Source organism: Eupeodes corollae, chromosome 1 (assembly GCF_945859685.1).
Source record: "Eupeodes corollae chromosome 1, idEupCoro1.1, whole genome shotgun sequence".
Classification (NCBI taxonomy): Eukaryota; Metazoa; Arthropoda; class Insecta; order Diptera; family Syrphidae; genus Eupeodes; species Eupeodes corollae.
Window position 1 is genome coordinate 228282605 of NC_079147.1, and position 21176 is coordinate 228303780.

Consider the following 21176-nt stretch of genomic DNA (forward strand, 5'->3'; position numbering starts at 1 on the left):
TCTCCTGCTTCACCCTATCAGTTCGGTCCAGTTCGGACACAGCCCTACTGAACCTCCGCCTTGTGCCATGACGTCCCGATTGTATGGGAGTCGTCTATCCACGCTTCCTTGTCTGACATGGTAGATTAACGGAACTGCCAATCTATCCTGTATCAGACCGCATTTGTCTAAAAAGAGGAATGCCTCTGATGGAATGAAGCCGCTCAAGCGTGCACTTTCAAAATTCTCGTCGTTCGGATAGAACGCCCCGAAAATTAAATTGTTGGTCGAAGACATAGCTCTTGCAATGTGACCTCGAACAAGTTTTATCACGAAATTGTCAATTCTGTTGATTCGAGCCCCGTTGTATAGGACCTCGTTGGAATAGTAATGCACATAAGAAGATTTGGCTGTTCGATATAAGCCGGTACAGCGTCGTAAACACTGCCGCTCGAACACCCAAAACTTCTCCATCTTGGAAGGGGCAACGTTGAACCACACAGGACAACCATAAACGATCATTGGTCGTATGAGGGCCATGTAGCAAATTACCTTCACTCTGGGGTCAAGCCGACTGCTAAAAAACAGCCGTTTCGTCAGAGCGAAGGCTCCTCTGGCCCTGGTCAGAGCAGCATTTCTATGTCTGTCGAAATATAAAACTGATCTAACTAGATACCGAGGTACTTCACTACACTTTTGCTCGCTAATGGCTGCCCGTGGAGACCAACGATGACCATCTTGCGCCAATTCTTGCACGTATCCCTCTCGACCCTAGCCAACGGAGTCCGGAACAAAATTGTCTCTGACTTCTGGACATTTATTTTCAGTTTCCAGTCGTCGCAATATCGCTGAATCTTGTCGAAATCACGTTGCAAGAGAATTCTAATAACCTCAACCTTTCGGGCCGTTCTGTACGCAATTAGATCGTCGGCGTACGCAATTGCCTTTGTAAGACTACCTAGCAGCTCGCTGGTGTAAATGCTGAAGAGAATCGACGAATTATTTGAGAATGTTATGGTAGAAGTTACATTGCCACTTTTGACAACAAACTTTCTACCGTTAAGCATACTAAAGTATATATAGGCTTATGCCAAGCCTGCTCAGTTTTAGGTAAAGACCCTCTTACCATACGGTGTCAAAGGCCTTTTCCAAATCAACCAGAACAGCACCTGTGCATTGTTGTTTTGATTTATTCCATTGGATATCAGAAACGAGTTTAGACGCAGCATGAATTGTGTCATGACCCGCCTTGAACCCGAACTGTTTATCCGGAATTATTTTGTTGTCCGCGGCCCACTTAGTCAGAGCCCTATTAATGATTTTTTCGAAAACTTTGCTGATGCTCGGAAGAAGACTTATCGACCGAAGATTTGACGGGTTGGAGTTGTCCTTTCCCTTTTTCGGGAGAGGATGAACCAAAGCAGTCTTCCAATGCACTGGATAATATGCATTATTCAGTGCATTGTTGAAAAGTGTGGTGTAAATGTCAATTGCTTCCGTCGGTAAATGTCTTAGTACAACGTTGGATATACCATCGACACCTGCTGACTTTTTATTTTTTATTGAATTGAAGATGAGTTGAAGCTCAACCTTTGTCACTAACAAGGGACTTGGTCCCGTTTGCCAAGGAATCGTCATTGAACCGCATGAAACCGCGGTTCTCAGATCGCCAATGTGTGATATTATTACGGAGGTAAAAGTGATTAAGTAGGGCTCTGTTTTCCAGGTCGTGGTTGGGGCGAATGCTAACATTCACCTTGTACACTTGCTGGAAAGCAGCTCCCATCGCCTCCACTTTTTCCTTCGGATCTTCAATTATGTAAAAGTCATCGTCAAAGATGGCTTCCTCTGGATCTATTTGCGCTGTCCTGAGTACGTCTCTGTTCTCTTCAGTTCTTTGGAGTTTAAGACACGGAAGGTCATTATCGTTTTTTTTTCCTGAATATCTTGTTGATTTTGGGGAACATACTAGGGTCACTCGAATTAACTGACCGGATCTTGAGGTCCCAGTACTTGTTAATTGATAGCCTGTAGTTCTCCTTAATCAACAGATTGACATTTTTTATTGACGATTTCAGTGTCCTAACCTCCAAGTCGCGTGGGTCTGTAAGTCGTCTGTGCAAGTTTTTGAGTCTTGTCAGTAAGCGACTCTTGTGCCTACGTAGTGCGTTAATTGTCGCGTTTCTGTAAGCGTCCATTTGGTCCCGTTCTTTGTACTTTGGGATTTTCCGTTCCATCGTTCGTTTTATTGTTTCGTCCATCTGTTGTAAGTGTTGATCAATTTCTGTATTTGTCAGGTTCCTGTTGTTTGGTGGGGCTATGTCACTCGAACGAAGTTCTCTCGCTAAGGCGTTGGTGAAACGAGGCCAACGCATCTTACTGTAATTGTAAGAGTGCGTTGCAATGTATTCCTCCAACTCCACGCGTTCGTTCGGAATCTGCATTACAGCAGCCAGTCCGCAGTGATCACTGTCGTACTCGACTGTCTGTAAGCAGTTTCGCGGGTGATTACCCACTTTGTCTGTAACTGTCAGTCCGGTGTGCATTATTGAAGAGTGTGGTGTAAATGTCAATTGCCTTCAGTCCATCGCACTAACTATCATGCCACGGGTACTACTACTTCTGATATTATATGTGCATATATTTAAATCTGTTATTTGTTTTTTTTTTCTTTTTCTTATTTTTAAATATTTTTTGTTTTGTATCCTGATCTGTTTTTATTTTCGAGATTTCTTGTGTCCGAGTGATGGTAACTTAGACTTGGGGGGTTTTGGCCTAACTCCCTCGCGGTGGCTAACCGTACCGTACATTTAACTTACACTTTGAAAAAAAAAACTCCGCTCGCCAGCACATTTGATGTAGTGATTATTTTCGGTTTTGCCTTGTTTTGAATTCTAATGTCGAGTTACGTTTATTCGAAAGTTTATAAGAATATAGTTGGCAATAGTAGAACTATTCGATTCTCGATGGTTCGAAAGTAGATTGTAGAATCGAGTTACACAGTAGGGCCCCAGAATTAAAATTCTTTGCACACCAATTATAGAAAAGAATTTAAACAAATTTCGGATTCTGAAAAAAGATGTAGACGGTATGGTGGAACAAAAGTTGTGGTAATTTGAAGCGATGCATCCTTCAGCCCTTTCTTTTTCCTTCTGTTAAAATCAAACTGCAAATGCAATGGCCATAAAACAAACTTCATCACTAAAGATGCTGTCTACATTACACAAGTATAAGTTGTCTAGGGCGCCTAGCCAATGATAATTTTGTACAATATTTTGCACAATAATATTGGACGTCTAGAGACCGCTTTAGCCAAAGTATAGAGTAACCTAATTTGTTGTTTTTATTTTTGGTTTAAATTCTCCTTGGGTTGAATTGTTTTGTTTTCTTTTTTTAATAACTTTTTATTCCCTATTATAAATAAAATAAAAAGAGTAGGTATATGCAATGCTATGAAAAACGAAAAGTAAATTAAGTAGAACACAAAAATCAATGCGAGAATTACATTAGATTTGAGTGCATATGCACTTTCTGTATAAATGCGAAACGTTTGTTGAGTAATTTGCAAATTGTTTTACTTTACTTCGCTTTTGTAAAGTTCAAAATGTATTGTGATGAGTCGCAAAAAATATCCAACCCAAAGAACTTTATTTTTGGTTGGTCTCAGTTATTTTATCAACAAATACAATTATAATCGTTTTTTTTTGCCTATAATGATAACCCAATGATGAGTCATTTAAATGGTTTCATTGTTTTAAAAAAAATGTAGGTATGAACAAACAGATTTTGCACAGCATCTATCGCTTCTGGCAGAATAACGACCTTCACGTAATTCATCGCTTATCAATGGAATTACTTAATTAAACAACATAAAACGTGGTTTTAAGAGCAACAATTCTAGATAAAACCAATGCCCAATGCAAAAAACGATCTTGTTGCACGCAGAATAAACCGCGCTAAAATATCAAAATAATCTGAGGATAGTAATTCTTAAAAACAACACAGACATTTTCAAAATGCCATTAAAATATACCAATATAACGATAACGACAGCCGTTGTTTTGTTTAATAATTGTTCCATTTGAAATAAACTCAAACTGTACAAATATGCCTAAAACCATACAAAAAGTTTTCTCATTGGATTTAAGTAACCAATAAGCCAAGGCAGCGCTTGTCTTCTCCTGACTTTTGGCCATGTTTCGTTCGGAACTGAAGGGCGGAAACATCAATACTGATGAAAATAAATATCCGATTATATTTCAAAAATTAGTAAACAAAATTGCATATATGTACGTCATTCGTATCGCCCACTCCTTGAAATCAGTTTCAATTTTCCAGCTAACATTCAATCAAGATCTTATAAGGTTTCCCTATCTAATGAGCACATACTCGTTAATATTGGATGAGAGAATTTTATTTTTCAATAGTGTTCTTAATTTAAAAGAAAAATTATATTTACCTTCTTTTGCACTATTTCCAGTTGCAGCTGCAATAGTCTTAGCGATGTTGGTCTTCCTTCTTTGAATTAAATCTTTCTTCCATTGAGGTATGTCGAAGTTAACATTAGGAGGAGATGGTGTGGTTGTATCCATTTGATGACTAAAAGGAGACGCAAGGCTCCTAAAATGCGATGTTTCCGTATCACCCGATGATACAGAGGACGTATGCTCCTTTCGCAGTGCCGAAAACGAAGCCATTTGAGATTTTGGTGAATTTTCAAAACCTGCAACTGGAACCGTGTTAATTTCCAAAGCTGTCAACGACGATGATGAATTCGAATCAGGTGACGCCATATTTCAAATTTCGTCTTCGAGTTTTCTTTTGCCAACGGAACAAAAATGCAACTTCGTTGCGCGCGCCGAACTAGTCTTGTAGACAAATATGTTTTACCAAATATTCTACTCTTGACAAAGAAATGATTTGATTATCAAAATGCTTTAAATTCTTTTTAAAAATTGGGTTTGTGCTTTTCTCTGAAATCTAATTATGTACAAAACAAAACACATGCATGGATAATTTTTGATTTAAAATTGTATTAAACTCCAGAAATGTTGTCATGTACCTACAAAACTTTTAAAGCAAAAGCAGACACAAACAATAGCACTACGAAAAACCGAGTATTGATTTTGTGTGTCGGTGGCGACCGAAAACTGAACTGACACCATTCATTTGTTAACTGCTTTCGTCTCTATTTCATAGTTAAAAATGAAATTGCTAACAATTTTCGAGTGCGAGTAAATGTTTAAAGAATGCAAAGAACATTATTTGATTTGATGGAATCAATTAATAAGGTAAGATGTTTTAACATGAGAGTAGTTTTTCAAAAAAATTGAATTGAAAACCAAAACCAAGCAACCGCGAAGTAACTCGCCTCTTATTTGCTTTACTTAATTCTTTTTTCCTTATCTTTATTGTCTTGTCTACAAAGTTAGAACCAAAGAGCAAAGATTTTGAAGATAAAATAGAATCGTCGGCTGTCATTCTTAAAAGGCATCTTTACTGGCTGAACACAATGGTGAAGCTGATGCTTGTGGTACTGTCAAAGTTGAGAAGTACGAAAACTACACACAGCGCTACAATGTAGACTTCAAACCGAAGCTAAAGCGCTTACTGTGGCTTCATGTGGCCCAGATTTTTGTCATGGCTTGATAATTCAATTGTTGTCACGCTTCAATATTGTGGACGTCAAAATGCTCGTTTTTAATGACAGCTTTTGCTTCAAGTGTTTTTTAAGTAGTATTCACATGATTGCGACCAACGAACGACGAATGAATTACAAAATATGAGTTTATATACGTTTGAAGACATATTTCCACACAAATTCTTAACAAAACGATAGCAATATAGTTTCTTTTTGATTCGTACTTTTACTTTTCAACATCATATATTAATAAATTTAAGAATACAAATGTATTCGTCGCGAAAAAATTGTAGTTGATACGAACTGTCAAACTTTATTCGCGTTCCACAGTATCTACACTCGCAACGAATAATATAATTACGCGTACTTAACCTAACAAATCATTCTTGTTTTCGTTTCTGAGGTGAATAGTGTTCGGCGGTGGCTTCATTCGAGACGAATTAATAACTCTCATGTGAAAGAAATGTCAAAATCGACGAATATTCGTTCATTATTTGGTCGTGCTCATATGAATAGTGCTTTAAGCTTCATTGTGTTCAGGCGGTTAATGAAATCAACAGCTCAACTTTTTCTGCAATTCTGAATGCCTTTAAAAACGGAATGCTTAACATTTCATACCGCACTGGGCTTTTTTCATCATTAGATAGATAGATTAATTAATTCTATTTTGTAAAATAACCATTGTGGGATTTTACACGAATAACAATACCCATAGTATGAATAACACTGATAAAATTTAGAGTAGAACCTTACTACGGATGGGTTTTTAACATTTATACGAGCCTCGAATGTTATTTCGTTCCCAAATGTTGTTTCGATTGATATTGCATTTGTATCTCGATGGCTGTGTTCGTTGATTAGTTGGGCATTTGTAATCATGTTATTTCCATTGCGGAAAAATATCAATCTTTTACTGTTGATATTATTTAGTTCTGTTAATGACTAACTAGGCTTATTTTGGAAGAGGAAACAATAGAACAATAAAATGTAAATGGTGTTTCGATGTTTCTTATGAAGTGCAAGTGAGTTAGTTTGATTCGTGTTAAACAAGGAAGAACTGAATAGTTCAGCAATACATAAGAATATGCTACCTACTCCATGTGCAATTTTTTGTTTTTTTTTTTAATTTAATTAAAAGAAAACTATATTTTTTGTACACAAATATGAAAATAAACAGACCATTATGCATTTTCTATCAAACCAACTCCTCCACTCAGGTTTTTCTTCTCAAATTTTGACTTCACTCCGATCTCCGGAGGGAATCGAGCTCATTTCAACTCGATTCAGGTATATATAGAATTGAGGCGATCTTCAAGCTAGCTTCCACACCACATGTTAATTTAGTAGTCTACGAACAAAACTCTCCTTGAAGAAATTGTTAAATGAACTTTTTTTTTATAGAATCTCAATTTTCAGACGTTTTCTTACCTTTTCGTCTTGAAAATTGTCCCTTTTAATAGTTTTAGTAAGTTTTTTTTGCTAAGTTAATTTTAATATTTGATTTTCACAAAACTTTCTTCTATACGTGTGCTTTTTTTATTATTATTCTGACAGATCTTCTCTCAGTTGTACCAATTTTTAAATACAAAAATCTGGCTACTGCGGATGGTTTTGTTGGGAATCACTTTATGGAATCCCAAAAAACGCACTTTATAATAATAATTCTTGAGAATAAAAACATAGCTCTTCTGCCATCTGCCTAATATTCCTGAAATTTTCAATAATAATAACTAATGGATTAAATAGTTTCTTCTCAATAATTAATAGCGTTACCACAATTTCAATAACAAAGATTATCAATTTTTAAATGATTTGGAATACAAAAAGATATCAATTTTACGATGATTTGAAACATACAAAGTTTTATTAAATGGCTTAAGTACGTCTTCATTTTCCCGTCTATTGCAAAGATTACAGATGTGAGGTAGATCAGCTGGATGGTACATAAAGTTAAAAACTTCAACTCGTGCTTTAAAAAGTAAGCTTATAGCTTTTATGGTGTATTCGTTGCTGAAATAGGTTTCTGAAGACAACTGGTAATTAATGATATTGTGTTGAAGTTGCTCTGGATAGATGATGAGTGTAAAACTTCGCATCTTTTTTCACAGACATCTACAACTTTTCCAAAACTTTTCATCACCCTTATCAAATAAATATAGTTGGCGTTTAGATTTTGTATGTAAAGAGGCATTATACTAGATTCCACATAAATAAGATAGTTTGGCGTTGAATATGACAGTCTTAAACTAGCCATCCACGACAGAACCAAATGGATCCAAATCAACTGTTTGTTGGGAAAATTAAATCGCTCAGTTTGGCTCTGCCGATCCATTTGGATTATCAGATAGTCAAAAGTCAACGGGCCGAGACAACGACCCAAGGCTCGGCTCTGTCATATGAGGGGAATCTACAAGTCAAGTAGTTTTGTCTGTTTATGCAATCTTATCTCGCCATCTTACAACTATCTCAGTCTATTTCATTATAATTTAAAGAACAAATAATCTTTAATGTTTCTTTCCCTCTTTATATTTTTTTCTATGTCAGTTAGCAAGTTTTATTAAAAATCGGGTTACCATTTTCGACCATGTTTTTCTGCTTAGAAGTTTCGTAATTTTAACATATTTTTCTGAACATGTTAATTATTCTATTCATAATGACCATATTTATGTTTGTGATCGAAATGAAAAATATAAAAATAATCGATTTGTCAAAAAGTTTGTGGCTCGGTCGTGTATGCCAGACAAATTTGGACACACAGGGTTACTTTAATATTTCATTGGATTTTTGTACGATAATGAATTGAAAACTAATTAAAAATCAGAAGTTTAAACAGCAATCAGTAAATATATGTATTTGGTGGACAATTGTGGACTTTCGAACTCTATATAAACGGTGATTTTTTAGAGCTTGAGAACTTTAAAAAAAAAACGCATAAAATTTGCAAAATCTCATCGATTCTTTATTTGAAACGTTAGATTGGTCCATGACATTTACTTTTTGAAGATAATTTCATTTAAATGTTGACCGCGGCTGCGTCTTAGGTGGTCCATTCGGAAAGTCCAATTTTGGGTAACTTTTTCGAGCATTTCGGCCGGAATAGCCCGAATTTCTTCGGAAATGTTGTCTTCCAAAGCTGGAATAGTTGCTGGCTTATTTGTGTAGACTTTAGACTTGACGTAGCCCCACCAAAAATAGTCTAAAGGCGTCAAATCGCATGATCTTGGTGGCCAACTTACCGGTCCATTCCTTGAGATGAATTGTTCTCCGAAGTTTTCCCTCAAAATGGCCATAGAATCACGAGCTGTGTGGCATGTAGCGCCATCTTGTTGAAACCACATGTCAACCAAGTTCAGTTCTTCCATTTTTGGCAACAAAAAGTTTGTTAGCATTGAACGATAGCGATCGCCATTCACCGTAATGTTGCGTCCAACAGCATCTTTGAAAAAATACGGTCCAATGATTCCACCAGCGTACAAACCACACCAAACAGTGCATGGGCAGTTCTTGAACGGCTTCTGGTTGCTCTTCACTCCAAATGCGGCAATTTTGCTTATTTACGTAGCCATTCAACCAGAAATGAGCCTCATCTTTTCATTCTTTTATACAGTTCACTAGACTGCTTCCAGTAAATGTTAAAATCAATAATAAGAAACACTTCATTTGGTAACTCATTTAATTCATCCATCCATTCGATAAACTTATCACGAAAAACTCTTTTTGGGGATTTGTAAACAACGACTAAAACTAAAACAAAAGTGTCTTTATCAATCGCATACATTTGAATTGTCGCCGCTTGCCACATATATTTAAAATAAATAGTGACTCCACCATTATGTCTTGACTCACTATTACACGTTATATAATTGAACACCCCAAGTCTTACGAACCCGAAGTATTTGATGGCCTTGAAAATCTAAGTATAATTGCTTGAAAAAAACATTACTGTTATTAAGAGCGATACTTACCGAAAGGAAAATGCTATTCACCTTATATTAAAACTTGTACCATTTGTAATGTTGCAACAAGTTATTCAAGGATTCTGTCAACTGCAGCCCTTGTAGACACTTCTCCACAATTGTACCATTCAATAAGAATAGTAAATTGCAGCTTTTAATGATTGAATCAATTAAAGAGAAACGCTCGTAAGGAGTGCAGCATTTAGTTGAACACATTTTGACTGAGTTTGAACAAAGCAACAAAATAAATGTTCCACACAAACATACATTACCAAATGCCTTAATTGTTGCAAACTGAAGAAGCATTATCGTTTTTAGGAAATGAAGTGCACTTTAAAACTGTTACGCGCGGCGTCCCGATGATGACTATAATTATTAAAACCATACTTCTTAAGACATATGTTTTTAGCTTATTTGTATTTCATTTAATGGCATCGCTTAATAATTGACTTACATAACTGTGACATGAATTTAAAAAAAAAACTCCAACAGTATGTAAATTACAAATCTGTTTTAATTGTGACTTACAGTTACTCCGACAAAACGTATTGAGAATAATGTTCGATAACATTGTGTATGTTTTTGGTTTGAATGGTAAACAAAAAAAAATATAGAATTGAGAAAATATAAACAGTTAATATGTTGAATTGGTCGCAGCACCATATTATCTCTTTGATAACGAAATCAATAAAAGTTTTACTTTATATCTTAAAAGAAATCATTGAATTGAATTGAAATCATAAAAAAAACTTCAATTATCAATCAAATAGCATCATAAATAAAATAATACAATAATTTAAATAAAAGCTTAAACAAAATCATAATGATTGACAACTAGAATATTCCAATTCCATCAAGGTCGTGGAATTTCAACAATAATTAAGTAGGAGGTTCTGTTTGTTATTTTCTTATTCGAAGAACAATTATTGAAACTAGCTTTCTGACAAATTTTGTACTAGGATGTTTAGATTTTGGCGCAAATTTCGTTGGTAAATTCTGAGCATTTGGATTTGCCACCTAGATCTCCTGTCAAGTATTTTCCTTCTTTGATAACATCAAAGCAGGCACGTTCAATTTTGGCTGCGGGTTCCATAAGTTCCATATGTCTCAGCATCATAACTGCAGACAATAAAAGGGCGGTGGGATTGGCCAAGTCCTTGCCAGCAATGTCTGGGGCAGTTCCGTGAACCTAATAATGTTTTAAAATTGATTTACTTATGCTGTTTACTAAGTTTAACAAAAAAAAATATATATGTATATACTTACCGATTCAAAGAGGGCACCATTCAATCCAATATTTCCTGATGGTGTCAAACCAAGTCCACCAACTAAGCCAGCGCACATATCAGACAAGATGTCACCATACAAATTTGGCATTACCTTGAGAAGTTATAAGAAAGTGGTATTAAAAATTGAGAATAAGATTTAAAATTATTTTTTTTTTGTTTTACCAGGACATCGTATTTCTTTGGATCTTGAACCATGTTAAGGCACACAGTATCGAGGTAACGTTCTTCGAACTTAACTTCGGGATACTTTTCAGCCATGTCACGAACGCATCGCAAGAAAAGACCATCAGACATGCGCCTGAGAATAAAAAGGGAAAACAAATTTTATTTCATTTACTTCGAGTTGGGATTCGAGTTCAAGTTTATGTTTTTTTGAAATCTTGAATATTATAATAATTTGTTTGTGTGGAACCTCATTTACTTTACTTGAATTTTAGTCTAAATTTTCTTGTTTCATGTCAGAGTTTTGAGATTTAAGGGCTTAAAAACAATAAGACTTTCGAAGAGGATTACCAAGAATGCAAGATTGTCATGTGATCAACCAGGAGATAGTTGCTACCTTTAAAGTTTGCGTCACTTGCAATAATAAGAAGCACTTGGCCATGAAAAGAAATACATTTATTATTTCCTTGCAAGAGGTAGTACCCTCAAAAAAAACTTTAAAAAGGCACAAGCGTTGACCATGACGGCATGGGTACAATGAATTATATATCCCAGCTTAAAAGTCGTGCACAACATCATCACAGTTGATTATCAATTCCAAGGTCTAAGCCTATGAGTATAATATTAAATTAACTTTAACAAAAGTTGTTCTAAATGGTTCCCTGTTCTTTTGCCATAATCGAAACCGTTTAAAACACGTAGAACGTTCAGTTCAGCTTTTTTAACAAGCCAAAGTCTGGTGACATGTGAAACTTAAAAAAAAAGAAGTCGTATCATTTTTATTGTCAACAGTAAATCCGTCCGCATCCGAGGCTTGTTGGTGCTTCGCAACTAAGGTATTTTGTACGTGGTCAGGAAGTCACACCAACAGCACAACCCCCAAACTGGAGGGCCAGATCCTTATTATAACTCCAAGGACGGGAAGCCGGATAAAACGCTCCTTATTGGTCTGGGCTCCGAATATGTCGTACAAGCCCTATAAGGTGTTTACTAAGTAGTTCAACCTTACTGGAACTGTAGACGCCACCGTTGTTCCATCTCGAGAATTCATCCGCTGCCGTCTGGGTAGGGAGAGGTGTATTAGTGGAAACACCTCTCCCCCCTTTCTCGTTAACTGCCCCCTACAACTTTCCACTGGGGTTGGAACCCAATCTCCTGTTGAGGTACTAGGCACCCGATATTCACCGCGGCGAGGTGAGAGTAGGAGTTGATAGAAAGGGGTGGGTTTTAATAAAAAACCTGTGTACGCTAGTGTCCTCTTCAATGCACATGTCTACCATTTGAACTAAACTGGAGACAGATAGCTAGGGACGGAGATGGCTGGAGACGCATGTTGGTTGAGGCCCAGGTCCGCCCCAGACTGTAGCGCCACCTTAAGTATCATTTTTATTGTTTAACTTGAAACCCTGAGAAATTAAATTTTTGAAAACTTAAAATATTAAATTGATTTCTGAGCAATGAAATGAAGATTTCCTATGTTTTCAAAAATAAGCCAGAAATCTATTTAGTTTAAAATTAAAAATATTTTGAGCTTCGACACGAACGCAGTTACTGTGGATACAAAACAAGAGTGAAGTAAGGCATTTTATGACTGAAAGTCTAGCTACAGCTCGAATTCAAGTTGCAGTACTCTATCACACTAAGAGAGTAATTATTTTCAATACAAATAAAGGAATATCTTTTCAAACAAAAGTTGCTTTTCAAGAAATGCAACATTTTAAAAACTGAAACCAATTTTAATCAAATACGAAGAAAACGTAATGCTGTTGAATTAATTTAACCTTAAAAGAATTAACTGCCAAATGACTGCCAGCCTGTTCAAGTTTGAAACAACTACAACTATAAAAGTCAAACTGCTTAAATGCGGCGAATCTACATAACTTAAACAAGACTAACATATTTTTATAGTAAAATTATTATTTCTTACATGATATTGGCCTTGTGCACAACGGTAACCTTCTTCCTGCCGTTGTCCCTTGCATATTGGAAAGCGAATTCAGCAACACGACTGGAAGCTTCTTCTGTGATAAGCTTAATACTTTGTACAACACCATCGATGATTTCGTGCTCAATACCAGAGTATTCACCCTCGGTGTTCTCACGAATAGTTACAACATCCACATCATCATATAAGGTCTTGTAGCCTTCCAAACTGCGACAAGGACGCACATTTGCGTACAAATTAAATTCCTTTCGCAGAGCAAGATTCAACGAACGATGTCCTTTGCCAATGGGTGTCATCAATGGTCCCTTGAGACCAATTTTATTTTTGTTTACAGAATCGATGGCAGCTTGAGGAATACCAAACATTCCATCAGGTCCCTAAACATAAAACACATTTTATTCATCTGCATTCAAGCATTATGTATTCAATAATTTTCTTACTCTGACTGGAGTAACATCAACAGATTCCCATTCAATAGGTACATTCGCGGCAGCGAAAATCTTTTGAACTGCAGCTGAAATTTCCGGACCAATTCCGTCACCAGGAATAAGAGTGACCTTCTTTGCACCAGAGGAGTATGCTCTTCCGGTTGTTGGGGCAGTGATCTAAAAAACCAAAAAAAGTACATCTCTATAATGCCAAAAAAAAATTTGTCTGTGGAAATGAGGTTACATAATGTGTCAGTGAACGAAGAATGGAGGTTAAGAAAAATTTCTTTGCAATTTTTATCTGGAGTAGATAATCTCTTGCAGCACTAAGAAGTCGAGAATGAAAATGTTCCTTAACTTGTTCATTAAATCATCAAAATAATTTTCTACTAATTGCACTACAAAATAACAATTTTTTGATTATGTAAAAAAAAACAATACAAAATACTGACCACCTTTGTGGCCACGGGGGCCACGTCCCCCCCTCCCATGTGGCTTAGTCCTAAGGATTTTAACTACAATTTATTGTAAATAAATTAAAAAGCAAATTTTATTCATAAGCAATCGTTTCAATTAATAATTATATATAAACGAATTAAGTTAAATTATGAACGACTAGCACTCTATTTTCTTTTTCACACTATAATTTAATAACGAAAGAAGGAAGAGGAGTACTTCTTATTTTTTGGGTTTTTTTTGTAGAAATTCTTTTTTCTTACAATTTTCTGGATTAGTCGTGCTGCCATTGTGTTTTGATAAATAGTTTATTTATTGAATTGATTGCAAAATTTCGTGGAGAATTTATTTTATTGGGTTCACGATGCACTCCGGCCAGGAATGGTTTTTCGTTTTCGGTAACTTGCAAAGTGTTTTTTTTTGCAAGTTTAAAGTGAAGTTGGTCGCGGTTTTGTAAAATCAATTGCTGTCACGTGCAAATGTTAACAGGGATGCTATCTAGTATTAGTAGTAGTATTAGAATTTATATTTATGCTGTAAAGAAAAAATAGTTAAAAATTAAATGACTATACTTATTTAAAGAGGTTTGCCATGGATACCCTGATTCCTTCGAAACATTTTTCTTTTTTATGGAGCCTGGAAGATGATTGAAATTATTTTTCGCTTCATTATTCTATCAGAGAACTTCGTGTACATGTTAACAAGTGCTGTAGAGTTGTCAAATTTCCAGGTGTGAATTTATTAAATTCTATGTGAGTTTAACAAATTTATAAAACTTGTTTTAAAGCTAAAAATATATTAAAAAAGTAGGTGCAAGAAGTGAAAATATTAAAAATACACACATATGATAATAACCTTATATCTGAAAAAGAAAACAAAAATTGTGTTTAGTACTTCAAAATGTCATTTAAGAAAAAGCAGATCACAATGAATTTCACAGTGATGGGACTTGGAAAAATCAAAGTGGTGGTAAATAGCCCAAAAAAAAGGTGGTAAGAAAAAACAAAACAAAATCATTCCATTCAAATTAATTTTAAAATCACATATCTTGCTCACAACCGATAAAATAATTATTTTATATTAGAATCATCTTTGAATTGATATTTCGAAGCATATTTAACCAACACCTCTGAGAGATCAAAATGTTCCCGTTCCCCAAAATTTCTCTTGCAGCTGAAATGTTGAGTACAGTTGTGTTCAATTTGTTTCTTTTATCTTTTTAGATAGTGTTGAGTTGTGAAAATTGTGGTAAACAACAAAGTTGTAATATGTACAATGACGTCTTTCAAATTTTTAAGAAAAATTCGCTGTTGTACAATGTTATCATTCTCAAAACTTTCTTTTATTTTATACTCGGCTATGAGTTTTCTCTAGTTAACATTGAGCAGTTCAATGCTTGCAGCGTTGAAATACCGGAAAATATGACTGTTGGCATTGTTCCAGCTATGACTTTTTTTGGATCTAAATAATTTAGTACATTAACTTTATCATTACAAAAAGTAAATCGTTGTTTAATTTGTACACATAACTCCACATAAAAGCTGCAGATAACTTTTCTTAATTCCATGATTTTATTTTCATTTTCTAGAACGAGTTTGACTAACTTTTAAAATTTGATGTTCAACGACACCAAGTGCCTTCTGAAAGTTTATGAAATCTTTTTGTTTTTTTTTTTGATTTTTACAGAAGTAAAAATGTATGTCCCTCAACGATTTTTCAATATGTCAATACAGCAATACAATGATATAATAGAAAAATTACTTTTATAACCAGCGAATGGTAAAAAATGGTAGATTTTGAGTTGGAGGTGGTAGAATTTCAGAAACAAAAAAAGTGGTAGAAATACCATTTAAGTGGTAGAAGTCCCATCACTAATTTCAATATTAACAGGTCCAGTACATTAAAGAACTAAGAAATAAACAATGATAAAAGCAAATGAAAATTTTTAAACTTAGTTAAGTTGTCAAATTAAATTGTGTTAACCAAAGTAAAACATACTTTAAAGTGTTATTTAATTATGTTAAGAACCGTTAATTTAAATAATTACAAATAAATGCATAATCCGTCCTTCTCCGTAATAATTTTTAATTTGATAGAAGAGATTAAGGCATACGATCTCCATAAATCGTCACATACATATACAAGAATGAATGTGGATCAGTTGGAGCGAATACCCCCTTGATCTTATTAAACACACAGTAGACGACTTGTTACATTAAGGTAAGTGCATGGGTACATAATAGCCTTTATATAATTGGAAGGTCAGTAGTTCATGTTATAACTATTGAAGTTTGTAGAGTTTTGTGGATAGTTCTCTAATGAATTTAAATACCCCCTAAGCTCAGAGGATTTCAAAAAAAACCTACGAAGTTTGAATACATTTGGAATTTAGCTCTTTGTGCAGACACACAAATAAGTTGATCCTAATTCTTGAATTTTGAAAACAAATAAATTTACAATAAAGTTTTTAGTTATAATGTCTGCTGCGGTTTTGGACTATCAAAGTACACGATTTAAAAGTTCTAAAAATTATCTGCCAATTACCAAAAATATTAGACCTAAGAGACATCTATCACTGTATTGTTTCAACTTCTTGTTTGCAAGTATTAGTGTTTTAAAAAAGTGAAAGCTAATGCCGTTTTACCGTTTCACTTTTGTTTCATAGAGATGAAAGATACGAATTCCTAGTGTATTGGTAGAAGACAAAAGATTTTAAAACTTTTACATTTTTGCATGTATGGTTAAGCTTTTAGGAGTGTAAAACTGACCCTAAACGGCCGAGGCGAGCAAAAATCTACCATCTACCGCGTCGTAAGTAATAGGCCGCCAAAAATCCCGAAAACATAGACAACATCAGAATCATTTTTAAGTCAGAAAACGACAAGATTTTTCTAAGAAATTGAACTTTTTGCATATTAAAGTCATAGTCTTACATTTGTTAATATGCAAAACAACTTGATTTTTATTCCATCCTTGACTAAACATTGATAAATAGATTTTTGTTAGTGACTGTTTAAGTCAAAAAAGACCCTCATTATCCCCGTCTTGCTATACGGTGCAGAAGCATGGATTATGACAAAAGAGGATGAAGGCACCTTTGGTCGTTTCGAGAGAAAAGATCTTCAGGACAGCGCAATAGAGGAAGGCAGCAGATCACTTATCACGTACAAGTGGAAAGTGACCTCACCCAACTTGGAGCGTGAAACTAGAGGCATCGAGCTAGGAACGAGCATAGATGGAGAAGTTTGTTGGTTGAGGCCCTAGTTCACGCAGGACTGTAGTGCTACCTAAAGTAAGTAAGTAAATAAATTTGGATTAAAATGGCTACCCGAAGACGCTACAATTCGTATAGTAATAATTTTTTAATTAAACCATTTTTTTTTTTGTTAAAAAGGCAACAATTTGAGCTGTGCACATCCACTCTATGGAATATTTTGCTGAAGGATTTTGGTTAACGGGGTTATTATATCCAACTCGAGAAAGAATTGATAAAGAACCACGTTCGGCGACTGGGCCAAAAACGAGATGGCCACCGATCCCAATTTTCACAAGAAAATTTTGTACGGTCGAATCAGTAAGTTGATGACCAAAATTCTCACTTTCGGAGTGATTATAATCCACAAGCACTATTTGGTGTGCTCTATGGGCAGAAGGAATCATTAGTCCATATTTCTTTCTCTCTAATGATTTGACTTGGTTATTTTGTTTACACCTTTAACTGTATTGGCATAACGGTTAGTGCGTAGGGCTGTCAAGCCCTGTCTCTTGAAAGGAATTAAAAAATCATCCAAGAGTAATACAATAATGACAAATCGAAGGACATGCAGTCATCTTACCAACTTTTTCAATTTTTTTTTAAAATCTTCTTATAATATAGACACTATTCTAGGTGTTAACACTATGTATCCAATGTTGATGCCTCGATTAATTTTGTGCCTCCACATTTATCTGTAGAAGAAGTTTTGGTTGCTTTATGCGAAATCGATATTTCCAAAAAAGCGGATCATGACAAAATACCACATCTTCTTTTATCAAGATGCTCTTCCAATTTATGTCTTCCCCTAACACTACTTTTTAACAAATCTATCTCACCAAGTACTTTTTTAGAGGAATGGAAAATTTCATTCATTAATCCGATTTATATTATCTCTTGTCAAAGAAAGGACATGGCGCTAAGCAATTAATCAAAAATTATAGGCCCATTTCGAAGCTATCGGCTATTCCAAAGTTTCTAGAAAAAATCATAAGTGGAAAGTTCTATTTTTATTTAAAAGAGTTTCTGTCGCCTAGTCGACATGCTTTCGTCAAGGGCCGCTCAACAGCCACAAACCTATGGCCTCTCTCGAGACGGTTTCGTCCGTATGGTTAAAACCCCTGCGATTTTTTTCCTTACGGACTTTGTTTTCACACGTATTTTTCCCGTGAATCGTCTACGTTTGGTTATATTTTAGATATTTTTAATTTTAACTCAGATACAAGTGACCACAAAAAACGGGCGGCAGACGAATAAAAATCGTCTTTTGAGAATGCGTTCGCGTAGTCAGGTACGCCACTGATAAGATGGCGACGGCACGGTCGCCGTATATTTCAGTCCTTGAGACGGCTGTTTTTAATCGTCCGTACCGAAAAAGCCCGTCTCCGTCCAGTGTGAAAGCTTTAGTTAATTTTATTAGTTCACTATAAATTTCTCACGGATAAAACCGTACGGATTTTAACCGTATGGACGAAGCCGTCTCGTGTGAAAAAGGCCTACGTTTCTTTACGAGTTATTGCTTAACCCAAATGGAGAAAGGTTATCAAGTGGATGTACTTTATACAGATTCCGTTAAAGCTTTCGACCGAGTTTATCACGGTTTACTTATTCAAAAACTAATGAAGATGGGTTGCAATAGCTCATTTCTAAGTTGGTTGGAATCGTATCTTTCAAATAGAAAGCAGATTGTGGAAATAAATGGGTACTACTCAAGTCCTATTGATGTTGACTCAGGTCTTCCCCAAGGTAGTCATTTGAGCCCATTGCTCTTCCTTTTATTTATAAATGATTTACCTTCAGTTTTAAAGAACACCATATGACTAATGTTTGCTGACGATGTCAAAATTTTTTATGCCATCCACACAATTTTAGATTGCGGAAAACTTCAGATGGATATTGGCTTGCTTCTTGATTGGTGCAGATACAATCACTTCCAATTAAATTTCTCCAAATGTAAAATTTTCAGTGTGACTCGATCACTGAACGTCATTCATTTTATGTACAAATTTGGAAATGATCTTCTTTTAAGAGTTGCGTTGATATAAGTTCTGGGTGTTCTTGTTAGATTTTCGTGCTCATACTGACTTTATAGTTTCCGAAGGAAATTCAATGCTTAGATACCTAAAACGAAATGCATCTGATTTCAAAGATGTCAATACAATTAAAACGTTGTTCAATTCATTAGTGCTTCCTTATTTGGAATATTGCTCTATAATCTGGTGCCCATTCTATGCGAATAGAATCCTTAGAATTGAGCAAATTCAAAAAAGATTGACGCGATTTGCTTTACAAAATTTAAATTGGTCTGGCGATATGCCAAATTATCGCTTCATGTGTGCCCTGATTGGTACAGAAACGCTTGAAGTCAGAAGGAACGCTCAAAGCATAATTTTTATCAAAGATATTCTTTCAAATCGATTAAATTCTATTGAATTACTGAATCTTATATACTTCTATGCAGTGACGTGCGGCAGTCCATTTGACTAGGTAGACACGAATTTTGATTCATTATTTCGCGTTTTAAGCACTTACATCATTTGGTATAAAGCCTTCTAACCACGTCAAGATAGATGTATTGAAGAAGGTTTTTTTTCTTTTTTTTTTTTTTAATTTTCATTAAGTTTTTAGTGGCGTCTTATTTTATTTTTAAGTTTTTAAAGTTTCTGTTTTTCTTTCTGTTTGTTTCATATTAAGTTTTAGATGATAGCTAAACCTGTTTATAAATTAATTTAATGCGCCTGGTCTTTTGTTTTCCGAAAATATCGACTACTTTGTTTTGAAGTCAGTTGAAACCATTATTTCTTTAACTAATTAACCTGTTAGTGTTGAATCTGCTATTCTATTATATATCACTTATAGATCTTTCACTAGAGGCTATTGAAATTGGAATAGTCAAAAACAACTTTAGTAAAGTAAATGTTTCTGAATAAACATTTTCAAGGCCGTTTTCAATTAGAAAGTTTAGCAGATCCAAGGGTTTAGGTTTTTTGAAGTGTCGGGACAAATAATTTGCAGTTCATTTTTAACTTTTCTGCATCAAAGTATTGTTTATATTTTTAAGCAAAACTTGGTAGGGACCGTTTGGAAACTAGCTATGATATCTGGCAAATCTGTCCTGATCTAACAATTCTACGAATACAATTTCACATGAATCATTTTGTTTCAACTCCTTGATTATTTTAGTATTTTATTATTAATCATGATTAGCTAATATTGTAAGAACATAAATTCTTATTTATAATATAGCTTTAAAGTGTACAGCAGCTACGGCATTTTGTATCACAATAAATATAAGTTAAAATGTTAAAACATCAAATTACAAAAAGAAAGAAAGAGAATAATAATAACAAAAATATTAATACGAGTGAGAATAGGAACTTATACAATTTTATAAAAAGATGAATTTAAAAAATGTATTATTAATTGTTTTAATTGTAATTAATTGCTAAGGTACAGTTTTAATTCATTTTTTAATTTCTTTGCGCAATTTAAACTTCTTATTTCACGTGGTAACGAATTCCACATTCGTGAGGAGTTTACAAAAAACTGGCGTTCAGATGTCGCACAACAAAAACGCGGGACCAAAACTTGAGCGGAACGATTTGAGTTTAGGAATCTTATCTCATTATAAAGGTATTCAGGTTGTCGGGTTTGAAGAATATCAGAGAAAAAAGTTAAAGTTCGATATTTGAGAAAATTTGTAAATGTCATTCCGAGAAATTGAATCACGTAATTGGATATTCGATCAAAACGTCTAAGTCCATAAACATAACGAACAGCACAGTTAAAGACGACACTAAGTTTTCTTTTGCTTTCGAAGTCAAGTTTGCAGAAAATTTCGCAACCGTAAGTGATTAAAGGCAGAAACAACGTTTTTAAATATAAGAACTCTGATTTTTATTGGAATTAAATATTGAGATGGCCAGAGCATACGAAGGACACTATAACACTTACCCACAGTTCTATTGATATGGTCCTCCCAAGTCAGGGTCATATTGAACAAAACACCGAGGTTTACAGCTTTGTCGACATACATGATGGGATTTTCTTTGAGAGCAACTTGAGGA

At 34.8% G+C, this 21176-nt stretch overlaps 2 protein-coding genes across 4 annotated transcripts in view; both read right to left on the minus strand.

Moving 5' to 3' along the window:
- Positions 1–5370, minus strand: part of LOC129942257 (probable serine/threonine-protein kinase DDB_G0282963) — a 65812-nt gene extending 60442 nt beyond the window's left edge. Inside the window, exon 1 of one of the 2 annotated variants that reach the window (XR_008781006.1) lies at positions 4439–5370. Coding sequence is in view for 1 of the 2 variants with exons in the window: in XM_056051115.1 (XP_055907090.1) it covers positions 4439–4772 (334 nt within the window). In the remaining variant the exon portion in view is untranslated. The remainder of the gene's footprint in view (positions 1–4438) is intronic. The other variant, XM_056051115.1, reaches the window with a different exon arrangement.
- A 4604-nt stretch (positions 5371–9974) lies between these two features.
- LOC129940540 (probable isocitrate dehydrogenase [NAD] subunit alpha, mitochondrial) lies at positions 9975–14280 on the minus strand. Of its 2 annotated transcripts, XM_056048915.1 has the most exons (7): positions 14120–14270; positions 13853–13915; positions 13413–13577; positions 12955–13349; positions 11028–11163; positions 10843–10956; positions 9975–10765 (listed from the first exon to the last, which is right to left on the minus strand). In XM_056048915.1, exons 1-7 carry the CDS (start codon positions 14144–14146, stop codon positions 10541–10543), a joined length of 1125 nt encoding a protein of 374 aa, XP_055904890.1. In that variant the 5' UTR covers positions 14147–14270; the 3' UTR covers positions 9975–10540. The 2 variants fall into 2 exon arrangements, with proteins under 2 accessions (XP_055904890.1, XP_055904892.1); XM_056048917.1 differs by lacking the exon at positions 13853–13915 and having other exon boundaries at positions 14120–14280.
- Positions 14281–21176: the final 6896 nt, after the last annotated feature.